We start from the raw sequence: 20,540 nt of genomic DNA on the forward strand, positions 1-20,540 counted from the left end.
AATCTCAGTCTCTCCACAGGCTACATGCCTATAGAATGGTGCACAGCAACGGTTATTCCACTCCACAAAGGAGGGGCCACAACTGACCCTGGTAACTATCGCCCCATAAGCCTGACTATCCTGGTCTGCAAGGCTATGGAGTGCATCATGGAACTCATTAACAAAGAAATTGGGAACCTCCAAACACTTGACCCATCCCAGTTTGGCTTTGTTAAGGGCAGATCATGCCTACTAAACCTGGTTGACTTCTTTGAGACAGTCACCAAGGCCATAGATGAGGGAAAGGCTGTTCATACAGCCTACCTCGCGAAGGCTTTTGACACCATTCCCCACTCAGGTATTACAGAAAAACTCACCAGCCTGAACATAAACCCCTATGTCACGAGATGGGTTGCCAACTGGCTTACAGACAGAACTCATACGGTAAGAATAGCGGGCTCCAGGTCTGACTCTAAATGAGTCATGAGTGGTGTCCCGCAAGGCATGGTCCTGGGACCCCTACTGTTCAGCATATACTTCTCAGAAATACAGGCAAACACAGGAGGACTATGGCTAACCAAGTTCACCGATGACTGCAAACAGGGAGCCATAATTGACTCTCCGGCTGACATGGGCATCCTCCAAAAGGGCCTTACTGAGATGGACACCTGGTGTCAAGGTCATGACCTCAAGCTAAATGCCAAAAAAATGCATAGTCATCCCATTTGGAAAAACAAAACACCCACGAATTACCACATAGGTGGCAGCCCCTATAATACAGAAGAGGTAATAAGAGATCTGGGGACCCAGGGAGATAGTAATCTCTCCTTTGACAATCTTATTTCCAAAGTAGTTAGGAAATCCTTCTATGTGGCCCATCTAATTACTAAAGGATTTGCATCTAGATATAAAAAGGTTATAGTGCCCCTCTACTCATCACTCATCAGACCCATCATAGAGTACAATGCCCCATTTGAGATGTACCTCACAAGACACTTCCAGCAGCTGGAAAGACCACAAATGTACCTCACCAAGAGGATTACTGGCCTTAAATATATGTCCTATGCAGCCCGACTGAAAAAACTCCAGCTGTACTCAGTGGCATATCGCTTACTCAGAGGTGATCTTTGCCTGACTTACAAAGCCATGTCCAACTCAGAATTGATGGACATGTTCCAACTAAAGAAATGCAAATCACTCAGAGCCATGGACTCTAGTGAGCTAAACCTCACCACAACAATAAATAGAACATGCTGGAGGGATAGATTCATGTCACAGAGACTCCCCATGCTTTGGAATAAAATTCCAAACTACATTAGGCAGAGCCCCTCACTAATACTCTTCAAGAGAAACCTTAACGAGTGGATGGGTAACAGAAAATACACCCCTGGTATCACTTCATTGGCTCTGCTTGACAGAGGATCAGTTAATTAATCAATGGGGTGGTGAAAGCCGACACACTCTGGCTAGGCTTATAAATGCCCTCAGGCTGATAGCCTAGTAGCTGCTTATGAACCTATGAACCTATATATATATATATATATATATATATATATATATATATATATATATATATATATATATATATCAGTATCAGTATAGCTCTAACTGGACCCAACAAATGCCCATTTGCTCTTAGACATAATTTCCTGTAAGATTCCTGCTGAATTAATATCAGGAATTTATCCATAGTGATACATTTCTGAAGGATACTCAACTCCTGCAAACATAATATCAGTTAATTAATTCTGATAGCAAAACATTTATTGTACCATTTTTAAATATTTGTTGCAGGGTATTATGAAACCATAAATATGACTTTAATATTGACAATATGAACATATACAATATTATGGATATGAAAACTGCCCTTACCATCACACCATAATGTGCATCCTGTACCTCTCAAATGTCCATAATTTTCAGAGAATGTTTTCACTTTTGGCTTAGAATGTTGCTCTGTCCAATTATAATTTCAACATTTTCTGACAAACAAAAATTGATAATTACAGTAAGTAAAAAGTGCCAGACATAACAGTTAAATTATGTCTTATTCTTTAGGATATGTAGGGATTGTAAATATTTTTTATTTTACTAACTGTGCTGCAAAATGTCATTATTATTTAAATGCATTTGATTTTAGGTGTTTTCTCTAATGGTTTTTCACATTATGATGTTGAGAATGTTTTAATAAGGAAAAGATTGTCAGAGCTCACCCTATCACTTAAGATTCACACTTCACTTGAAAAATCCACAAAAGATGTCTGCAGCTCTTTTAATCATCAAAACTGAGTTAAGATAGTATGTGCCTGTTTTGAGTGTTCTGCATTTCTCATGTCCTTTTAGGTAAGACAGTGCATCATTACCACACCTTTAGATATCCAAGTACACCCTATATTAACCACTGTCTGTCTTGTTCTCTCTTTGTATGAAATATACTCCCTGCATTCATTTTTGTTCATTTCTTATGGTCATTTGGCATGAAAGTACTTTCTTTAACCAGCACTGTCAATTTAGGATGCCTCACAAGCAGGGAAGTACTTTCAAGTACACCTTATATTTATATATCTGTTATTTACAACACATAAAAAAATGATCAGTTTTGACACCATTCCTGCAGACATGGTTAATTTCTAACTATAGTATAGTATTTCAAAACCTAGCAGAGCAATCCACACTAGTATCTAGCCAGCCTTCAAAACTGCAGTCATGTATATTAATTTGTACTGGGTAGTTATTGATTTCTATGATATTTCTGTCTCCCTTTCTTGACTTATCCACAAATAAATGAATGGAAGCTATCTCTATATGCATCATCTCTTGACTGAGTTTATCAGGGTATCTTCCTTCACAGCATGGCCTCAGCTACTGCTGTGCAAATGGCTTAAACAGCTGAGCACACATCCGATATTAGCCCATGATCAAAGCTGTACCGCATACCTCTCAACTGTCCCAGTTTTAAAATATGTCAGTGATTTTGGCTCAAACTTTTGCTCTGCCCCTCCTAATTATTCCTAAATCTGGTAGTTTGTGGTGAACTATACCTAATAAATTAGTTATAGACATTGTTGACTTCCAAAAATGCATATTAATGCATATTCTTTTGTCCTGTCCCTTATTCTGTTAGATTCTGAGTTAATACTATTGATAATTTACAAGGACCCACTGATTCTTGATTTGCCCCTGAATCTGAAGGTGAGACATTGAAGGGTGTGTTGAAGTGTAGTATATAATAAAGATTTTAGAATCTCACAGGCCAGCCCATTGTATCTACAATTAATCTGTGTACACCATTCATTTTGCTAGCTGATTACTGTAATTATCAAAAACTTCACACTCACACCAACACACACACACACACACACACACACACACACACACACACACACACACAAACATAAACATACGCATACACATACACATGCACGTACATACACACACACACACACACACACACACACACACACACACACACACACGCACACACACACGCACACACACACACACACACACACACACACACACATACACACACAAAGTATATGGCAAACATGCTTCACATGTGCTTAGCAATACAAGCAGAATAGATCAGGTGATAATACCTCACCTGCTGCTTCTTCATTTGAAATTAGATTGACACGTAAATATCTCTTTGCTATTGTAGTTCGCTATTGTTGTGCATGTGCTCTAAGTGGCAACCAGTCAAATTTAAAAGCCTATGCATCTATTGCTCTTCTTCATTTCTGTGATCATCTGCCTAACGTCTGTTGTTTGTTTGTTTTAATGTAAATGCAGTAAAAAAGTTCTAAATGTTCAAATATTTATTTAACCGGAGGTGAAAAAATCCAACCTTTCATGGGAACTATGTACTACTTTAGGGCATAATTTATCACTGCAGCTTCAAGATACTTCTGTACATGTTAAATGACATAATAGGTTTGTAGGTTCATAGGTAAATATTAGGCATGCTGCCCTCACAGGCCATTTTAAGCCTGTCCAGTTTCCCTTTTTGTGCTCAAAATAACCTACCCCGTGTGGTTATAGACTGGCCTTACCCATCCCATGGTCAGCAATTATATCTTACCCCTAATGACAATAACTATGATCATACCATAGATAATTTGTGGGGACTCATGCATGGGATAAATCATTTAGGAACTACCTATGTCCATTAGTAGTTCCAGGAGCAATCCTGGGGTAAATTATCTGTTTCCCATCCAAGGTACACTCAGGAAGTTCCATAGTATTACATAGTTTTAAGTTTTATTTGTTTTAACAATCTCTGCCACTTAAAAATTAAATTGTCTAAAACCTGTACCTACTATGAGTATGTGTTTCTGCACAGCTTTTGTAAGAGTCATATTTCTGTTATCAGCAGTAAACTAAAATACTTTTGGACTTTATAATAAACTTTGCTGCATAGTATCTTTCTTATTTAATTCAGATGACAATGCATATAGTCCCAGTTGTACTGTCACTTGTGTATTCTGCATTGCACTGTCTTGTTCCATGAAAGTATGGATATGTTTGGCATTACGTCATATCATGTAGTCATCATGGTAACAAACCCTTGCTTATGTACAGGCATTAGCTGTTTTACCAGAATTCTATGTCAGACATTCCACCAGCCTCAAATGTCTCTGACTTCAGGAATGTCCGTTATTTTAGGTACAATTTTTGTACGTCATTCCTAAAACTAGAAAATATTTGAGAAAAGATTGCGAATTGCATTAACAGATAATGGCAATCATTGATGCACCTCAATTCAGAAGCAGCATGCTAAATGAAGGCCTCTTATATGGTCATTATTTTAATTTAACAGTATCAGTCTTTAAAAAGTGTGCGGGTGGCCACAGTGGTGCAGCGGTTAGCATTGCCACCTCACAACAAGAGGTTCTCCAGTTCGATCCTTGGCTGGGTTGCCTTCTGTGTGGAGTCTGCATGTCCTCCCTGTGGTAGCGTGGGTTTCCTCCAGGTGCTCCGGTTTCCTCCCACATCCCCAAGACATGCTGTAGGTGAATTGGACACTCTAAATTGGCCCTAGGTGTGAGTGTGTGCATGTGTGTGCCTTCTGTGGAAGGTTGGGTGCCGGGCTGGCAACTCAACACCATAAAACTCCACTGCCAATCGTGAGCAGACAAGGTGATCTGCTGTGGCGACCCCTAACCAGAAAAAAGATAAAAGAAGAAGAAGAAAAAGAAGTCTTTAAAAAGTGTGCCTGGTAAATGACCTTTACCCTTTATTATTCTAGTGGTTTGTCCTGATCTTGAAGTATGAGGCTGACAGCTATGAGAAGATTATCTGGAAAAAAAAATCTTAAAAATTGTAAATGTTTATTATTTTTTGATTTGCACTCTGACTATTGACTAGCTGTGACAAAAAGCAATTTTTTGTTTCAAATAATTTCACTCCAAAATTCAGTTATAACAAATGAAAACTCCCAAAAACAACTACCACCACACATAAATAAATAACTAAGAAGCTGCTGCCAATAGCATGTAGAGATGGAGAGAGCACATGTAACTTCCAAGTAAAGTTCAACAATATACCAAAATAAAATAACAAGATGAGACATTCGAAACTGAACTGTTCAGGGATAAAACCACAAGGCTAGTGAAGTTAGTCACATAAAGTTTAATCCATAAAATCTCATACACTATTGAAACAATAATGGTTGAGCACTTTTATCTACAAACATCAAAAGAAGACTTCCTCAAAACCAAACTGTAGCAAGAATGACAGCAAGTAGTTTTATCCAGACATCAATTAACAAGTAATTAAAAACTCTACCTGGCAATGCGATAAATCTCAACTCTTAAAGGAAACAAAAAAATACAGCTAAGTCAACATGCATGTGAAACAGTTATGTATAAACTGATACATTGTAACAAACAGTTATGTACAAACTGATACATTGTAACTCCTTAATTGCACCTCTTGTGTTCTATAACTCACTTATCCCTTTCCCTTTACTTGTCTTCTTCTCTGCTTTCATTCTGCGTTACTATTCCTCATTCATTCTCTACCTCACCTCTTCCCTTTTCCTCTTTTTCCCAATTTCCTACTATACTATACATTTACAAAATTCCTCCACGTATGCCTTCTTCCTATGTTTCACATATGAACATTTGTTTATCTAAAGCAGTGCCTTCTTATATGTATACTCTGGTGCATAATCTGTAAAACAGTTTTAACATTTCCGATTTATTGTATGTACTTTGACCATGTTTAACTGTGCTGTTAAAGTTTTGGAAACTCTTTTGTAAGTTGTATGAAAATGTTATGCTAGTTGTATGTGTTGTGTAACTTTTATGTAAGTGCTGTTTATAACCTGGAGATTTTTCTCCCTGGGCCTCCACTGAAAATGGGCTTACCTTGGCCCAGTGGACTTTCCCGGTAATCAAATGCCAATAAATAAATAATCACCATGTAGTAAGGCAAATAACTAAAAATCAAACACTTTAAATTTAAGGACACTACTGGCAGAAATGTTGTTGTCGCCCCACAGTAAGACACTGTCCGGTTCGATTCTCAGCTAGAGCGTCTTCTGCATGGAGACATGCGTGAATGGGCGTACCTTCATTGAAGGTTGTGCGTCAGGGCTGCTAACTTGGCACGTAAAAATCAACTACCAATCATTAGCGGACCGGAGCTCCGCTGTGGCGATCCCTAACCGGGAAAAGCTGAAAGACACAACAACAACTGGCAGAAATGTTCTCATTAAGGCCAGGAGGGTCTTGGGAATTCAGATGCAACTGCCAAAGTAACTCCTTTAGTTATAAAAGAGTCTCAATTGGGCTACCACAGGGATTCATAAAAACTCTTTCTAAAATGGCAAAACTGATCTTGTTGAAGTCCAGACAATGCAAAAAATGTTTCTGTAGAGCATTGCTAGTATTTTTGTTACCCATATCATTCACATGCTCATATATTCTTCATTTTAAAGATCTGTCAGTTTTGCTGATATAGTATGAGCCATGGGGGGGGGGGGAGTACAACAAGCAATGTATACCCCACTCTACTGGATTCATAATTGCATCCATCTGCCAGTTTCACTGTGATTTCAAATGGACCCAAAGTAATCTCACAAGCTTCTAAAATAAATTCACATTGACTACAGCGACATTCCTTACCTTGTTTAGTGTTCACATTTCATCAATACTCAAACAGATTCTTAAGATTTCTACCCCTTTTAAAATCTACCCTGGGCTGTTGTCCCAATAGATAGAATGATTCTCTGTCAGATTGGATCACTGACAAAACCTTGTTAATATTTTTTCTAACTTCATAAGTTAAACGGTGGTGTTCCAAAACTAAACTTGTTGTCAAGCCAGTCTCTCTACAGGTAGCCACTGTTTGCTCAGGCTGTCCTAAAATGGGACAGAGCCTAGAAGCTTGGTTAGCCAGTACTTCTTGCCTAATCTCATTACAAAAAGTGGGGGACACCCCTTTTCTGCAAACATCTTTGCCAAGACCGCACGCTCCTTGTCAAAAACGAAGCAATCTGAAATCATTCTGGATAAACGGATGAACTGACCCTTAACCAGAAACTTCTTTTGGAACTTAGGTTGTGAACTATAATAATGCAAGTAGGTATTGGAAAACATGGGCTTCTTATAAATAGTAGATATGAAAGCCCCATTATCTTTGTAAATAGTAACATCAAGGTGGTTGTCAGATGAACATGAACGGGTGTGAGTGAATCTTAAAAAAGAAGTAGAAGCATTTTTATGAAACCCAAAAACTCATCTAACTTACTACACGAGTCAATCCAAATCATAACATATCATTCAGGTAACAGACATATTGTAACCAACAATCTTTGTAAATTGATCTAAACAGAACATTCTACTCCCAAGCCCACATTACTAAATTAGCATATATGGGGCAAAAGCAGCCATCAAAGCAACACCCTGTACTTGCCTATAAAATAAGTCTTCAAAAATCATGAAGTTGTTCTTAAAACTAACTCCATGAAACACATAAGGATCCTGTACTCCGAAGCATTAATGGGCTCACAGGTCAACAAAGCATCAGAAAAACTTTCTGAACCATGAACTACCCAGTCCCTTTTCACTTCTTATTTATTTGCAAAAACGGTGGCTCTGTAAACACTTATATAGGAACCTAAATCTACACCAGTAATTAAACAAAACTCACTTGAGGGATTGGTTATAAGTCAATCTTTTTCCCAGGCTATGGAGTAAGTTATCACTAAAGGTGAAGCAATGTATTATTTTGCCTACCTTTATTTAAGAACGGTCTCAACAATTAATGGGTAGACACAACTTTACACCAGGGTTATCATGCACAGCCCCACTTCATTTAGGAGGTAGACACTATTGAATGTTCAAAAATGGTGACAAGGCCCTTTGAGCATGTCTACTTAATGGTGTTATCTTATGTCTCATGTGATCACTTGCATGATATTGTTCCTAGGTTTCTATGTTCCTAATATAACATAGGCCATCCTTCAGCTTAGAAATGAATGAGAATCATCAGACTGGCTGCAAAACAATGTTGCGCATTTGATTAAAAAATAATTTTGTGTGTCTTTCCAGTGCAGTATTTGTAAAATTGTCATTTGGCCCTGGATCTTGAGGCTTTGGGTTTATTCTATTATTGATTCTCACGATGCTCCACTGTTTTTGGTCATATCAATAAGCAAAGGAAAAACAAAGAAAATATACATTTCTTAAAAGTGTATTAGTAACCTGTTCTACTATACTAGTCCAGCTTCTGTGCCCCATTATATCCCTTACTACTACTACTACTACTACTACTACTACTACTACTACTACTACTACTACAGTGATGTCACAGCTGCCATCTAATATCTCCTCCTATTACTACTACTACAGTGATGTCACAGCTGCCATCTAATATCTTCTCCTATTACTACTACTACAGTGATGTCACAGCTGCCATCTAATATCTTCTCCTATTACTACTACTACAGTGATGTCATAGCTGCCATTTAATATCTCCTCCGATTACTACTACTAAAGTGATGTCATAGCTGCCATCTAATATCTCCTCCTATTACTACTACTACAGTGATGTCATAGCTGCCATCTAATATCTCCTCCTATTACTACTACTACAGTGATGTCATAGCTGTCATCTAATATCTCCTCCTATTACTACTACTACAGTGATGTCATAGCTGCCATCTAATATCGCCTCCTATTACTTCTACTACAGTGATGTCATAGCTGACATCTAATATCTCCTCCTATTACTACTACTACAGTGATGTCATAGCTGACATCTAATATCACCTCCTATTACTACTACTACAGTGATGTCATAGCTGACATCTAATATCTCCTCCTATTACTACTACTACAGTGATGTCATAGCTGACATCTAATATCTCCTCCTATTACTACTACTACAGTGATGTCATATCTGCCATCTAATATCTCCTCCTATTACTACTACTACAGTGATGTCATAGCTGACATATAATATCTCCTCCTATTACTACTACTACAGTGATGTCATAGCTGACATCTAATATCTCCTCCTATTACTACTACTACAGTGATGTCATATCTGCCATCTAATATCTCCTCCTATTACTACTACTACAGTGATGTCATAGCTGACATCTAATATCTCCTCCTATTACTACTACTACAGTGATATCATATCTGCCATCTAATATCTCCTCCTATTACTACTACTACAGTGATGTCATATCTGCCATCTAATATCTCCTCCTATTACTACTACTACAGTGATGTCATAGCTGACATCTAATATATCCTCCTATTACTACTACTACAGTGATGTCATAGCTGACATCTAATATCTCCTCCTATTACTACTACTACAGTGATGTCATATCTGCCATCTAATATCTCCTCCTATTACTACTACTACAGTGATGTCATAGCTATCATCTACAACCTTTACATCATTTGAAGTATTATCTGTTCTCCTTTGTGATTTACTTCATTGTACTTCTTCAAAAAATTCATCCCTAGCCACTACAGATAACAGATTATTTTTTTGGCTTACCTGCAAATGTTAAAGCAACGTTGACAGTAGTATTCCCTATCGACTGCTTAATCCATGAAGTTTTATACTTGTAGCTATAACTACTACAACTCAGTTTAGATAAGGCAGTGAAGTTACCTGGGGAAAAAGAAACCATACAAAAATGATTTGCTGTGATTTTTGGTAGTCAGAATTGTTTGTCTTTTTGGCTTTTTTCGGTTAGGGGTCGCCACAGCGGAATTCTAGTCCGCTAATGATTGGTAGTAGATTTTTATGTTGCCGAGTTGCCAGCCCAACGCTCAACCTTCAGAGAAGGCATACCCATTCACGCATGTCTTTTGAAGGCCACTCGACCGCAGGGAGGACATGCAGACTCCACACAGAAGGCACTCCAGTCCAGGAGAACCTCTTGCTGTGAGGCAACAATGCTACTGCTGTACCACTGCGGCATTGATTTCTGGTAGTCAGAATAACTGACACAAATGAACAGAGTAGAGACAGTGCAGTTGAATTAAATGCAGGAAAATGTCTTGATCCTCTTTTCATCCAAAACAGTTTGTTCTTCTTTAATTTGTCATCACCTACATGGAGTTTAGCCTATGTTCTTTACGTGCGCACTGTTCTGTCCTCTTTTGTACAACATTACCAACCCTCACTGCAAGGCCCTGCCCCTTTCCTTTTGTGTTGCTGTTATAGCAGATCACATTTCCTTCGACATTCTCCAACCACCTGGAGTATAAAATTCAAATTGACCCAACCACACGAAGCTTCACGTCTTCCTACACATTGTGTGCTTTTGGAATTTCTCTATTGAGCGGAATGTTTAATGTACCCTATCTTAGTAAGAACAGAAGAAAAAATAAACAGGGCATATTATATCTAGGTTCTGCAGATTATTTAAGCTGTATTGTTTTGTAGATACCCTATATCACATCTGTATTCTAAACCCAACTGTTATAAATAATTTCTGCAGCATTGTAACCAAGCCATCCTTGGAGTATGCATGCACTGGACTGTCTGTGCTGAATTTTACTTAAACTACTATCAAATGCCATTATTTACTTATTAATAACCTAAAGAAAAATAGTTCTGTTTGGCAAATCTCATGAAGATACAGATAGTTGTGAATAGTTGACCTTTACTGTAATGACTGAGGAAACAGATTAAAACAAATAGCTGCAACACATTGCACATTCTCACTTTCAGCCATGTCTTAATCACATTCAACCCTGTGAACATAAATTATTTACTTGTGTGTAATATTTATTTTTCCATGTTTCTGTCTATGCATTATTTTCTTTGTGTGTTCTTTTTGTATGAGCTATTAATATTTTCTTTAAATTTTCCAGTATATGTGTTCCTGAATGCATTGTGTTTCAACAATGAAGGCATGGAAATCCAATTTTTGAAATCAAATGTGCATTTTTCATGATGACTTTTATTATTTCTAATTGTCTTACAATTTTATTTTTCATAATACTTCGTTTTATTTGAAACTGAATGGTTTTCCTCATTGTTTTATAGATTCTTTGGAAAATATGGTGCTCCTTTCTCAGCAAACCTCATTAAATGCACATATCTAGAACGCCTCATTTGCCTGGATGGCTTCAGTACTGGACTCCTTTCCCTGAGCTGGTGAACATTTATTTTTGAACACAAAAGAAAAGAATATTTTAGAGCATGCACAGTCTAAAGGCTATGTCCCTGTCTTTGAAATTTGTATCTATATTTCCTGACCAGGTATATGTAATCATTTGGCTTAATATAGTACTATCAAGCCTGCACAATTAAAGGTCAGAATTATAAACGTCTTATGAAGTGCATTTCTAGCACTATGGCAGTGTTTAAGAGTGTATAATTACCTAAGATACACTCCTCTTTTTCTGTCCATATAGGCTGAGTTTATAATTAAAATAATATGTGATAAGTATTTATAAACAGTCCTATAGATTTCATTATCAATTTTAAATGACAGTATTTAATGTCAAGGTTAGCATTTTATAATAAACAGTAAATACAATAATATACAGACTTTTCAAAACAGGGTGCACATTACATGGCCATTAATAAGCACTTTATGATCGGGTATTGGCTGGTTTTCTTTTCACCATCTTTCTTATTATATCCATTAGTTCTTGTAATTTCTAAATGTTTTAGAATTACTAGTTGTGATATGTGCTACTAACATAATGTTCTCCAGTCACTATTTCCCTAGATGCAGTGAAAATCAATCTTTTGTTTCTTTTTCCTTAGGGCATAACTATTCAGTCATATAGAATTTGAATTCCATCCTTTTTATTTTGGAGATCAAAGCAGAACCTTAATAAGATGTTTCTTAGCAGAGTGACAAAGTCAATGATTGGAAACAGCTGAGTTTCCACACAGCTTAATACCTGTTTATTTATAGGTATTTAAAGAGCTTCTCATCTGTAGACAGAAAATTCCTGTATCCATTGTCTCAGTCATTGTGCAGTGTTCAATACAGTTAGGCATTCATCTTCTTAACAACTGATTGATGAGACAGAATGGATCGATGACTTTAGCAAAGTTGTACTGATTCTGTTCCTTCATTTATGAACTAGAGGTGAAACCTGTGATGTAAAACAAATCTTTAGGATATATGCAAGCTGTTTTCTACCTGATTAAGTATTCTGTTTCAAGCCATGGTGTTATTGGTATTGTAGATACAAACATCCATTAAAGAATATCAGTTCAGTATTTTACTTTCAGTGTAATTGTAACTATGATAAATATCAAAGTGGCTTTATGTTTAAGATCTATATTTGAAGTGTAAACATTGACTAAATATGAATTTTGTTGGTGTAACTGAGCTGTGATTCTTTCGTGTCTTTCAACTAACATTTATATGTGGTTTGTGTGTTTCTGTTTCCTGAGATAGTGGATATGGGTGCATTTGAAAAAATTGTATGTACCAATGAATGTTAGTTGTAGCAATCATACATCTTAGCTGTCTAGATTTTTTGCAGAATGTCCAGATTTTTTCTTTATACTTTTCATCTGTTCCTCATAAAATATTTGTTTTCCTGATAAGTAATCGAGGCCTGAAGTCACTAAATAATTGCATGCATTTAAGTTTCAGACTTCATATCCTTCAGAAAACACATTAATGCAAAACTTATTTCAAAAACGTTCTCAGATTATAAGAGCAATATTTAAAATCTGCCCCTATTTTTAGGCTTTTGTCCAACATTATTTCTGTTTTTTTCCCTAGATTTATTTAATTTAGAGGTTGTAATGTATGGTGGTAATTAAGATTTCAGTCATATTTAATATTACAAGGTATTATATTTCTAAAATATAACAAGGGAAATTGGTTTAGCCAATCACTAAAATCTTACCATAATACAAAACAGAGTTTATCTTCGTTCAGTCTTCTGCAGTCACAAGTAAATATTATTTGTTGCATAACTGGACTATTATAGTTCGTTAGTAACGACACTATGAATACTGTAAGTAAAGAAAAAACTTGAAACCTTCACTAAGTGACAGTAACTCATAACAACTGTTACCATACATCTCTTCACTTTAGACCTCCAAAAACTTGAATGTGTTTAGTATTCCTACCAAATAAACGGTTGTTTGCCATGCAACATAAGTTAAAATTAAGCATTATAGCATAAGTACTTTACTTGTCAGATAGCAAATGCTATTCATTCCAGAAGCATTTCAGTAAAAACATGAACATAAACAATCTCTTAAAGATTAACACAAGTGGTCAGACAGCTGAATAAACCAAGTAGGGCCTCTCTACTTGCAAAAATATATAGGTTCATAGGTTCATAGGTAGATACTAGACTATCTGCCATAGGGCATTTATAAGCCTAGCCAGAGTGTATTTGGCTTTCGCCTCCCTATTAGATTAGCCTACTGTGCCTCTGTAAAGTAGGTCACAGAAGGTACCCTTTTAAGATTAGTTTACTGTGCCTCTATCTAGCAGGGACACAGAAGAGATCCCAGGGGTGAATTTGCGATTTCCCATCCATGCGTCCAGATTTCGCTTGAAGAGGGTCAGCGAGGGGCTATGTCTAACATGAATTGGGATTCTATTCCAGAGTGAGGGGAGCCTCTGGGAAATGAATCTGTCCCTCCAGCATGTCCTATTTATTTTTGTGCTGAGGTTTAGGTCCCTGGAGCATGTAGCTCTAAGGGACTTGGATTTTTTGAGGTGGAGCATGTCCATTAATTCTGGATTTGACATGGCTTTGTACATCAGGCATAGATCGCCTCTGAGTAGGCAGTAAGCAACTGAGTAAAGCTGGAGTTTCTTTAGTTGAGCTGCATAGGACATCTGTTTGTAGCCCATGATCCTCTTGGTGAGGTACTTTTGGGGTCTCTCCAGTTGCTGCAGATGTCTGGTAAGGTACATCCCAAAAAGGGCATTGTATTCAATTATGGGCCTGATGAGTGACGAGTAGAGGGGCACAATGACCTCTCTTGATCTAGATGCGAACCCTTTCGTGATAAGGTGGGCTATATAGAAGGTCTTTCTAACCACTTTGGCAACGTGATTATCAAAGGAGAGATTACTATCAACGTTGGTCCCCAAATCTCTAATTACTTCTTCCATACTTAATGGATTACTACCTATGTGGTAATTTGTGGGCACCTTGTTTTTCCCAAAGGGGATGACTATGCACTTTTTAGCATTTAGCTTGAGGCCATGGCTCTGGCACCAAGCATCAGTCTCTGTGAGACCCTTTTGGAGGATGCCTGTGTCAGCTGGAGATTTGATTATGGCCCCCAGTTTGTAGTCATCTGCGAACTTTGTCAGCCATAATCCCCCCGTGTTAGCCTGAACCTCAGAGAAGTATATACCGAACAAGAGAGGTCCCAGAACTGAGCCCTGTGGGATGCCACTTGTAACTGGTTTGGATTCGGACATGGCACCTGCGATTCTGACCATGTGGGTTCTATCTCTGAGCCAGTTTGCAACCCATCTTGTGATATAGGGGTTGATATTTAAGCTGGTAAGCTTATTTATGATGCCCAAGTGGGGTATTGTGTCGAAGGCTTTTGCGAGGTCCAGGTAGGCTGTGTGGACTAACTTGCCCTCATCTATGGCTTTGGTAACTGTTTCAAAGAAATCAACTAGGTTTAAGAGGCAAGAGCTGCCCTTAACAAAGCTGAATTGGGTAGGGTCCAGTGTCTGGAGGCTCCCAATGTTTTTATGAGTTCCATGATAATATGCTCCATAGCTTTACAGACCAGACTAGTCAGGCTTATGGGGTGATAGTTTCCGGGGTCCGTTGTGGCACCACCTTTGTGGAGTGGGACCACTGTAGCTGTACGCCATTCTTTGGGTACATATCCTGTAGTAAGGCTAAGTTTGAACAGTGACTTAATGTGAGGGTTCAGTTCTTCTTGGAGCTCATGTAAGACACAGCCTGGGACACCGTCCGGTCCCATAGATGCTGTGTTTTTTGCTTTGGAGAGGGCAGCTTTCACCTGTGCATCTGTGATGTCAGGGAGGTTACATTCAGTTGGGATAGGCATTTGCTCCTTTGGGGGGGAAGGGGGGGGAGATGTTTGCACTGAATCTGTCTGCCAGGATGTTGGCTATGTCTGTAGGTTCAGTATATTTTGTACCGTTATGCAACAATTCAGAGCATATCTGGGAGTTTCCACCCATGTTCCTGACATAACTAAAGAAGGCCTTGTGATTATCTTTAGTGTCTAGGGCAATTTTTCTTTCGAAACTGGCCTTTGATGATTTTATGAGGGATCAAAGTTTCTTGCTAATACTGATCAGAGATGCCTTCCCATTTTGGGATTTTGCTCTGTCATGTAGTAGCTTCCTCCTTCTGTTGTATAGTTTATTTATGGCCAGGGTCCACCAGACTGGTCTCCTGTTTTTGGAGGAGTGAGTCTTGGTTTTATTTGGGATAGCACAATCCATGCATTCCTTCAGGTGCTCATAGAATGCATTTGTAAAGGATTCTGCGGATTGGGCTGTATTATCCTCTGGCCCAGGGGTTTTGAAGGATTCCACCTCAGTCTTGAGAAGTGCAAAGTTGGCTTTTGAGAAATTCTTTACAGTGATTTCCTTGGCTGGGGGTGGGGACGGGATATGGATGTCCAGGGAAATTTGTTTATGGTCTGATATTACCAATGAGGGGTTTACCTCTGGTGTGGAACATAGAGTCCCCATGTTGGTGATGACCAGGTCCAATATGTTGTTCCCTCTTGTGGGAGTGGTGACCAGTTGTTCCATTGCGTTAGAGTTTATAAATTCAAGGAACCGTTGGGCGAGGGTGTTTGGGCTTGAGTAGTTTTCCCAGTCAATGTTTGGGTAGTTGAAGTCACCCAATAACATAGTGTTTGGAGAGACCTTCATATTCTCTAGTGTTCTCAGTAATGCCAAGTGGGGTTCCTGTAATAGGGAGGATGTTCTGTAGCAGGCTACAAACTCAAAGGCAGTTTTGCCCGCTGTTAGTTGCACATGGATGGTTTCCGATGCTTCGTGCAGTGCCACTAACCTGGAGGTGTAGGTATCTTTGATGAATATAGATACTCCCCCTCCTTTTGTGCTTCGGTCTGAGTTTTGGGGCCGAAACGCATGGTATGAGTTATAACCTGGTAGTGCTGAAGTGCTCTCAGGAGCATTGAATAAGGTTTCTGTTACTGCACAGACATCGATTTTCTCCATACTGAGGAGAGCCTCGAGTGCGTGCGTCTTGAGGTTTAGACTTCTGGCATTGAGTAGCATTACCTTTAATTTTTTTATCCTTGGGTTGTCTATGGAGGTGGGTTTGTCCTTTGAGCCTTGCCTAAAAAAGGCACTATGGGGGTGGCAAAAGTCTTGTCCAATATACGAAAGCCTAAGGGTGACAGGTGCAAGCCGTCACTAGCGAAGCAACATTTTTTGTGTATGCTATAAAAGTGCTAATGTGAGTTATTCAATATTCTGTTGACATCGAGTCATTAAATTTGTTGTAAATTTTAAAGTTAGATTTCAAATTTTACAAAGATGCTACTACAAAGATTATTTGAGTTACAATAAAAAGAATCTTCCAGGACTGTACATCAGTGAAACTGGGTTTTTGTTGATGCATTTCCCTTTTGTTATAATTCAAAATGCACTATACATGTTCTTCTATCTCAAACAGAACATAGAATAATGCCTACAAGTCACTGTTCCTCTTTACTAAATACTGCATGTGTTTTAAGCAATCCAGTGCTGGAATATTACAGTTTATCCTAGGCCTATAAAATACTCTTTTATGTTATAACAACTGACACCAGTGTATAATACAATGTTGATTAAATGCTTTTCATTTTTGGATCCTGCGTAATTAAAAAGTATTACCAGAGTTTAATTTTATCTGCCCAGCTGCAAACATAGTTGGCAGACAACATTCTCATTTCAGAGTTGTTATACCTTTGTTTGAGTCACTAATAGGAAGCCCATGTCCCTGGATTAGTGTAATGCTCTACAGTTTTATATAAATGACATCATCATTTGCACCCTTCTGGAAAACCAATGAAGACAAAGTAGACATAATATATTATTTATTGTCATACCCTTTCTTTGCTGCAGCTTTGTTTTCAAGATCAACATGGTAATATCTTAGATGGTCAGCACTTTGCTATATAGAACCTTTTCATTTTTCCAGGAACTCACTTGTCCTACTGATATATGCTATGTTTAGTTAAGTTATGAATGGATTTAGTAAATAAAACCTGGTTATGGAATGTTTTGCTTTGCAAATGAACTAATATGTGATGGTAATAAATGTCATGCTATGTAGATAGAAACTTAGTGCATATCACTCATATAAATGCATTTATTGTTTACTTTACCATGCCCTAAGAAATAAAACATAAGAGACAGCAGACATTTCTGGTGATTGCAAATGAGGATATCAGCAGAGCAACTGTGAAACCACGTTTTGTACCACGAATGACCATATAGTCTTCTTGTTAGAACTACTAAGACTCCTATGATAACTCTTGGGAATCCTCAGATAAATATGTAAATATGGTTCTTATATGCTTTTCGTTGATATGAATACATATCGGTGAGTCATGAATGCAGTTTGCTAAGTCTGATGAATTCATTAAAAGCAAATAATTCATTTGCATATTACTTAAACAGTACTGCCCAGATTTGTTTGAGAAAAGGACTCTGAACACTGCAGGATTCACAAAATATGCTTAGCAGATTTACTTTGCAATGTTTAACGTCTGACAATTACTATTTTCAGTTAACACCAACTTACTTTTTATTCTCTGTGGCTTGAAGGATAGTGCATTCAGGTCATAAAGAGCTTGCATCATTCTGGCTAATATACAGATTCATAATGTTATTTTATAAAGATTATATGCTAAATTTAGTTCTATCTAGCAACAGAATCAATTACTAAAATATTTTACTGACATTGCCATACAATATATAATTATATATTCTTAATGTTCTTCAATAAATGCTTAAAATATCTCACAAAATGACTTTTCCCAATGTTCATTACAAATCTGTTATCTCCCCCCATACAGCTTCTTCTTCCAAGACAACTTATATCAGCTACAGCAATCATATAATGTGACCAGGAACAATGCTTTATTTGAAATGCAAGTCTTATGGCAACCAAGAAAAGTTTCTTTTATTTCCAAAATAAAATAGACTAAGGACTCATATCTGTCGGCAAATGGATGGCATCTCGAACAAGAACTGGATTACAGAATGGCTGCCAGTATCTTTTTTTCACAAAGATCTCAAGGGAAATATAAAAAAAAAAAGTGACTCAAAAGATGCATAATGTACTAATGTTCAGCTTTGGGTAAATTATATCATAAAACATCCCTTTTGTTGTTATGAAACTTGTACTTTTGTGATTGTGAGAATGTCCATTTCTGTCCTACATTGTCCACTTGCATAACAAGAAGAGATTGTTTCTTGTGGTGGCTGAATGAATTAAAACCCGGTTTATGCACAAATAAATGAAGTGGTTGAAGCATGCACATTTTTGATACAAATACTTTATTTCTAAAAATAAAGGAATGTTTTGCAAATGTTGAGCTTTGTTATAGTTTCAGTTTGAAGACTCAGACAAGTTTCTGATTCAATCAGTTCTGCATTTACTTAATTTCTACTATGAAATGAAATCAAGAATATGTTAAACCGACCACTAAACTGAGGACATCTGCTACAATTCAGGAAAAACACTGTCCAACAGCTAAAAGTGAGCACAGCCTCCAGGGAATGCAGTTGTTCTATTTAATATCATGAACTGATGCCCATTTATTTACTTCTGTACTGCAAATGCTTTACAGTAAAGGTAGGTGAAAGGCCAGGGTTGGAGATCTTGAAAAATATAGCAAATGAAAACCTTTCAGCATAAAATTACCTTCTTCAAGGTAGATTAGAAAATTGCAAAGCAGAATTGTGCTAATGAAGGTATTGCTTTATAACCTCTTAAATCCACTACTCGGAGCTTTAATATATTGTTTCTTGCAGATCATCAGAATGAAAGATCTACTGAAAAGTAAGTATATGTGGGACTTAAGTTGCCCATTGTACTGCATAAATTTGCATAATCTCATAGAGAAAAAGATATTATGAATGTTCACAATGAAAATAGTTCAGACAGTTTCAACTGGCAAACCTTAAAGACAAATGTTTATTTGTAGCACTCATTAATTTAAATCTGCAGTTTTCCTAAATTAATAAGAAATACACTTATCCAGAGCTTCCCTTCCTCCAAAACATACCACCAATTCTGAGTATATTTTGACTGTTTGTTTGTTTTGTTTTGTTTCTTGGCAAGGCAAATGATCACAAATTTAATAATTTATGCCTTTACAATTCAGTCGTCTTTATACCTATTTTACTTTGTGTTTTAAGACATTCTTTTAAACTCCATTTTCAGATTCCATTACTTCCATTCTGAGCACTAGCTACCTAAATTGATGCCCCTGGGCAGTTACCCTTTCTGGCACTCCTTCAAACTAAAGATGAATAAATAAAGAAAGAAAGAAAAAATGTTTCCTCTTGCCATTCATTGTTTTTTTTTTTTTTGCTATAGAATTCATTTCTTTACACATCTGCATAATTGCATATCTGTTTAAACGGATGAATGAATAGAATGCCAGTCTGCAAAAGTATGATTATTACATGACAATAGCAACACTTTAGAAGTACTCCACACTGTGATTGTCACATGATACCAGGAATGCATTGGCAGTAGTCCACACTGTGAGTGTCACATGATAGTAGCAATGTTTTGGCAGTACTCCACACTGTGAATGTCACATGATACCAGCAATGTTTTGGCAGTATTCCACACTGTGATTGTCACATGATACCAGCAATGCATTGGCAGTATTGTCACATGATACTAGCAATGCATTGGCAGTACTCTACACTGTGATTGTCACATGATGCCAGCAATGTTTTGGCAGTACTCCACACTGTGATTGTCACACGATACCAGCATTGCATCTGCAGTACTCCACTTCTGCATTGCTGATCAGATCTTGCCCCTAACAGCTTGGGCTTAAGGCAGCCACCTGCTTTACTTCTACCTAGCTATGGTGCT

The 20,540-nt window shown here is 37.5% G+C and overlaps 1 protein-coding gene across 2 annotated transcripts in view; it reads left to right on the forward strand.

Annotated features, from left to right (window-relative positions):
• Positions 1 to 19,018, forward strand: part of GRM8 (glutamate metabotropic receptor 8) — a 2,748,719-nt gene extending 2,729,701 nt beyond the window's left edge. The window contains exons 9-10 of one of the 2 annotated variants that reach the window (XM_044088805.1): positions 11,509 to 11,619; positions 18,499 to 19,018. In XM_044088805.1, the coding sequence (XP_043944740.1) occupies positions 11,509 to 11,567 (59 nt within the window). In that variant the 3' untranslated portion in view covers positions 11,568 to 11,619; positions 18,499 to 19,018. The remainder of the gene's footprint in view (positions 1 to 11,508; positions 11,620 to 18,498) is intronic. The other variant, XM_044088806.1, reaches the window with a different exon arrangement.
• Positions 19,019 to 20,540: the final 1,522 nt, after the last annotated feature.

The sequence above is a fragment of the Protopterus annectens genome, chromosome 11.part0 (genome assembly GCF_019279795.1).
Source record: "Protopterus annectens isolate FY-2018-M chromosome 11.part0, PAN1.0, whole genome shotgun sequence".
NCBI lineage: Eukaryota > Metazoa > Chordata > Ceratodontiformes > Protopteridae > Protopterus > Protopterus annectens.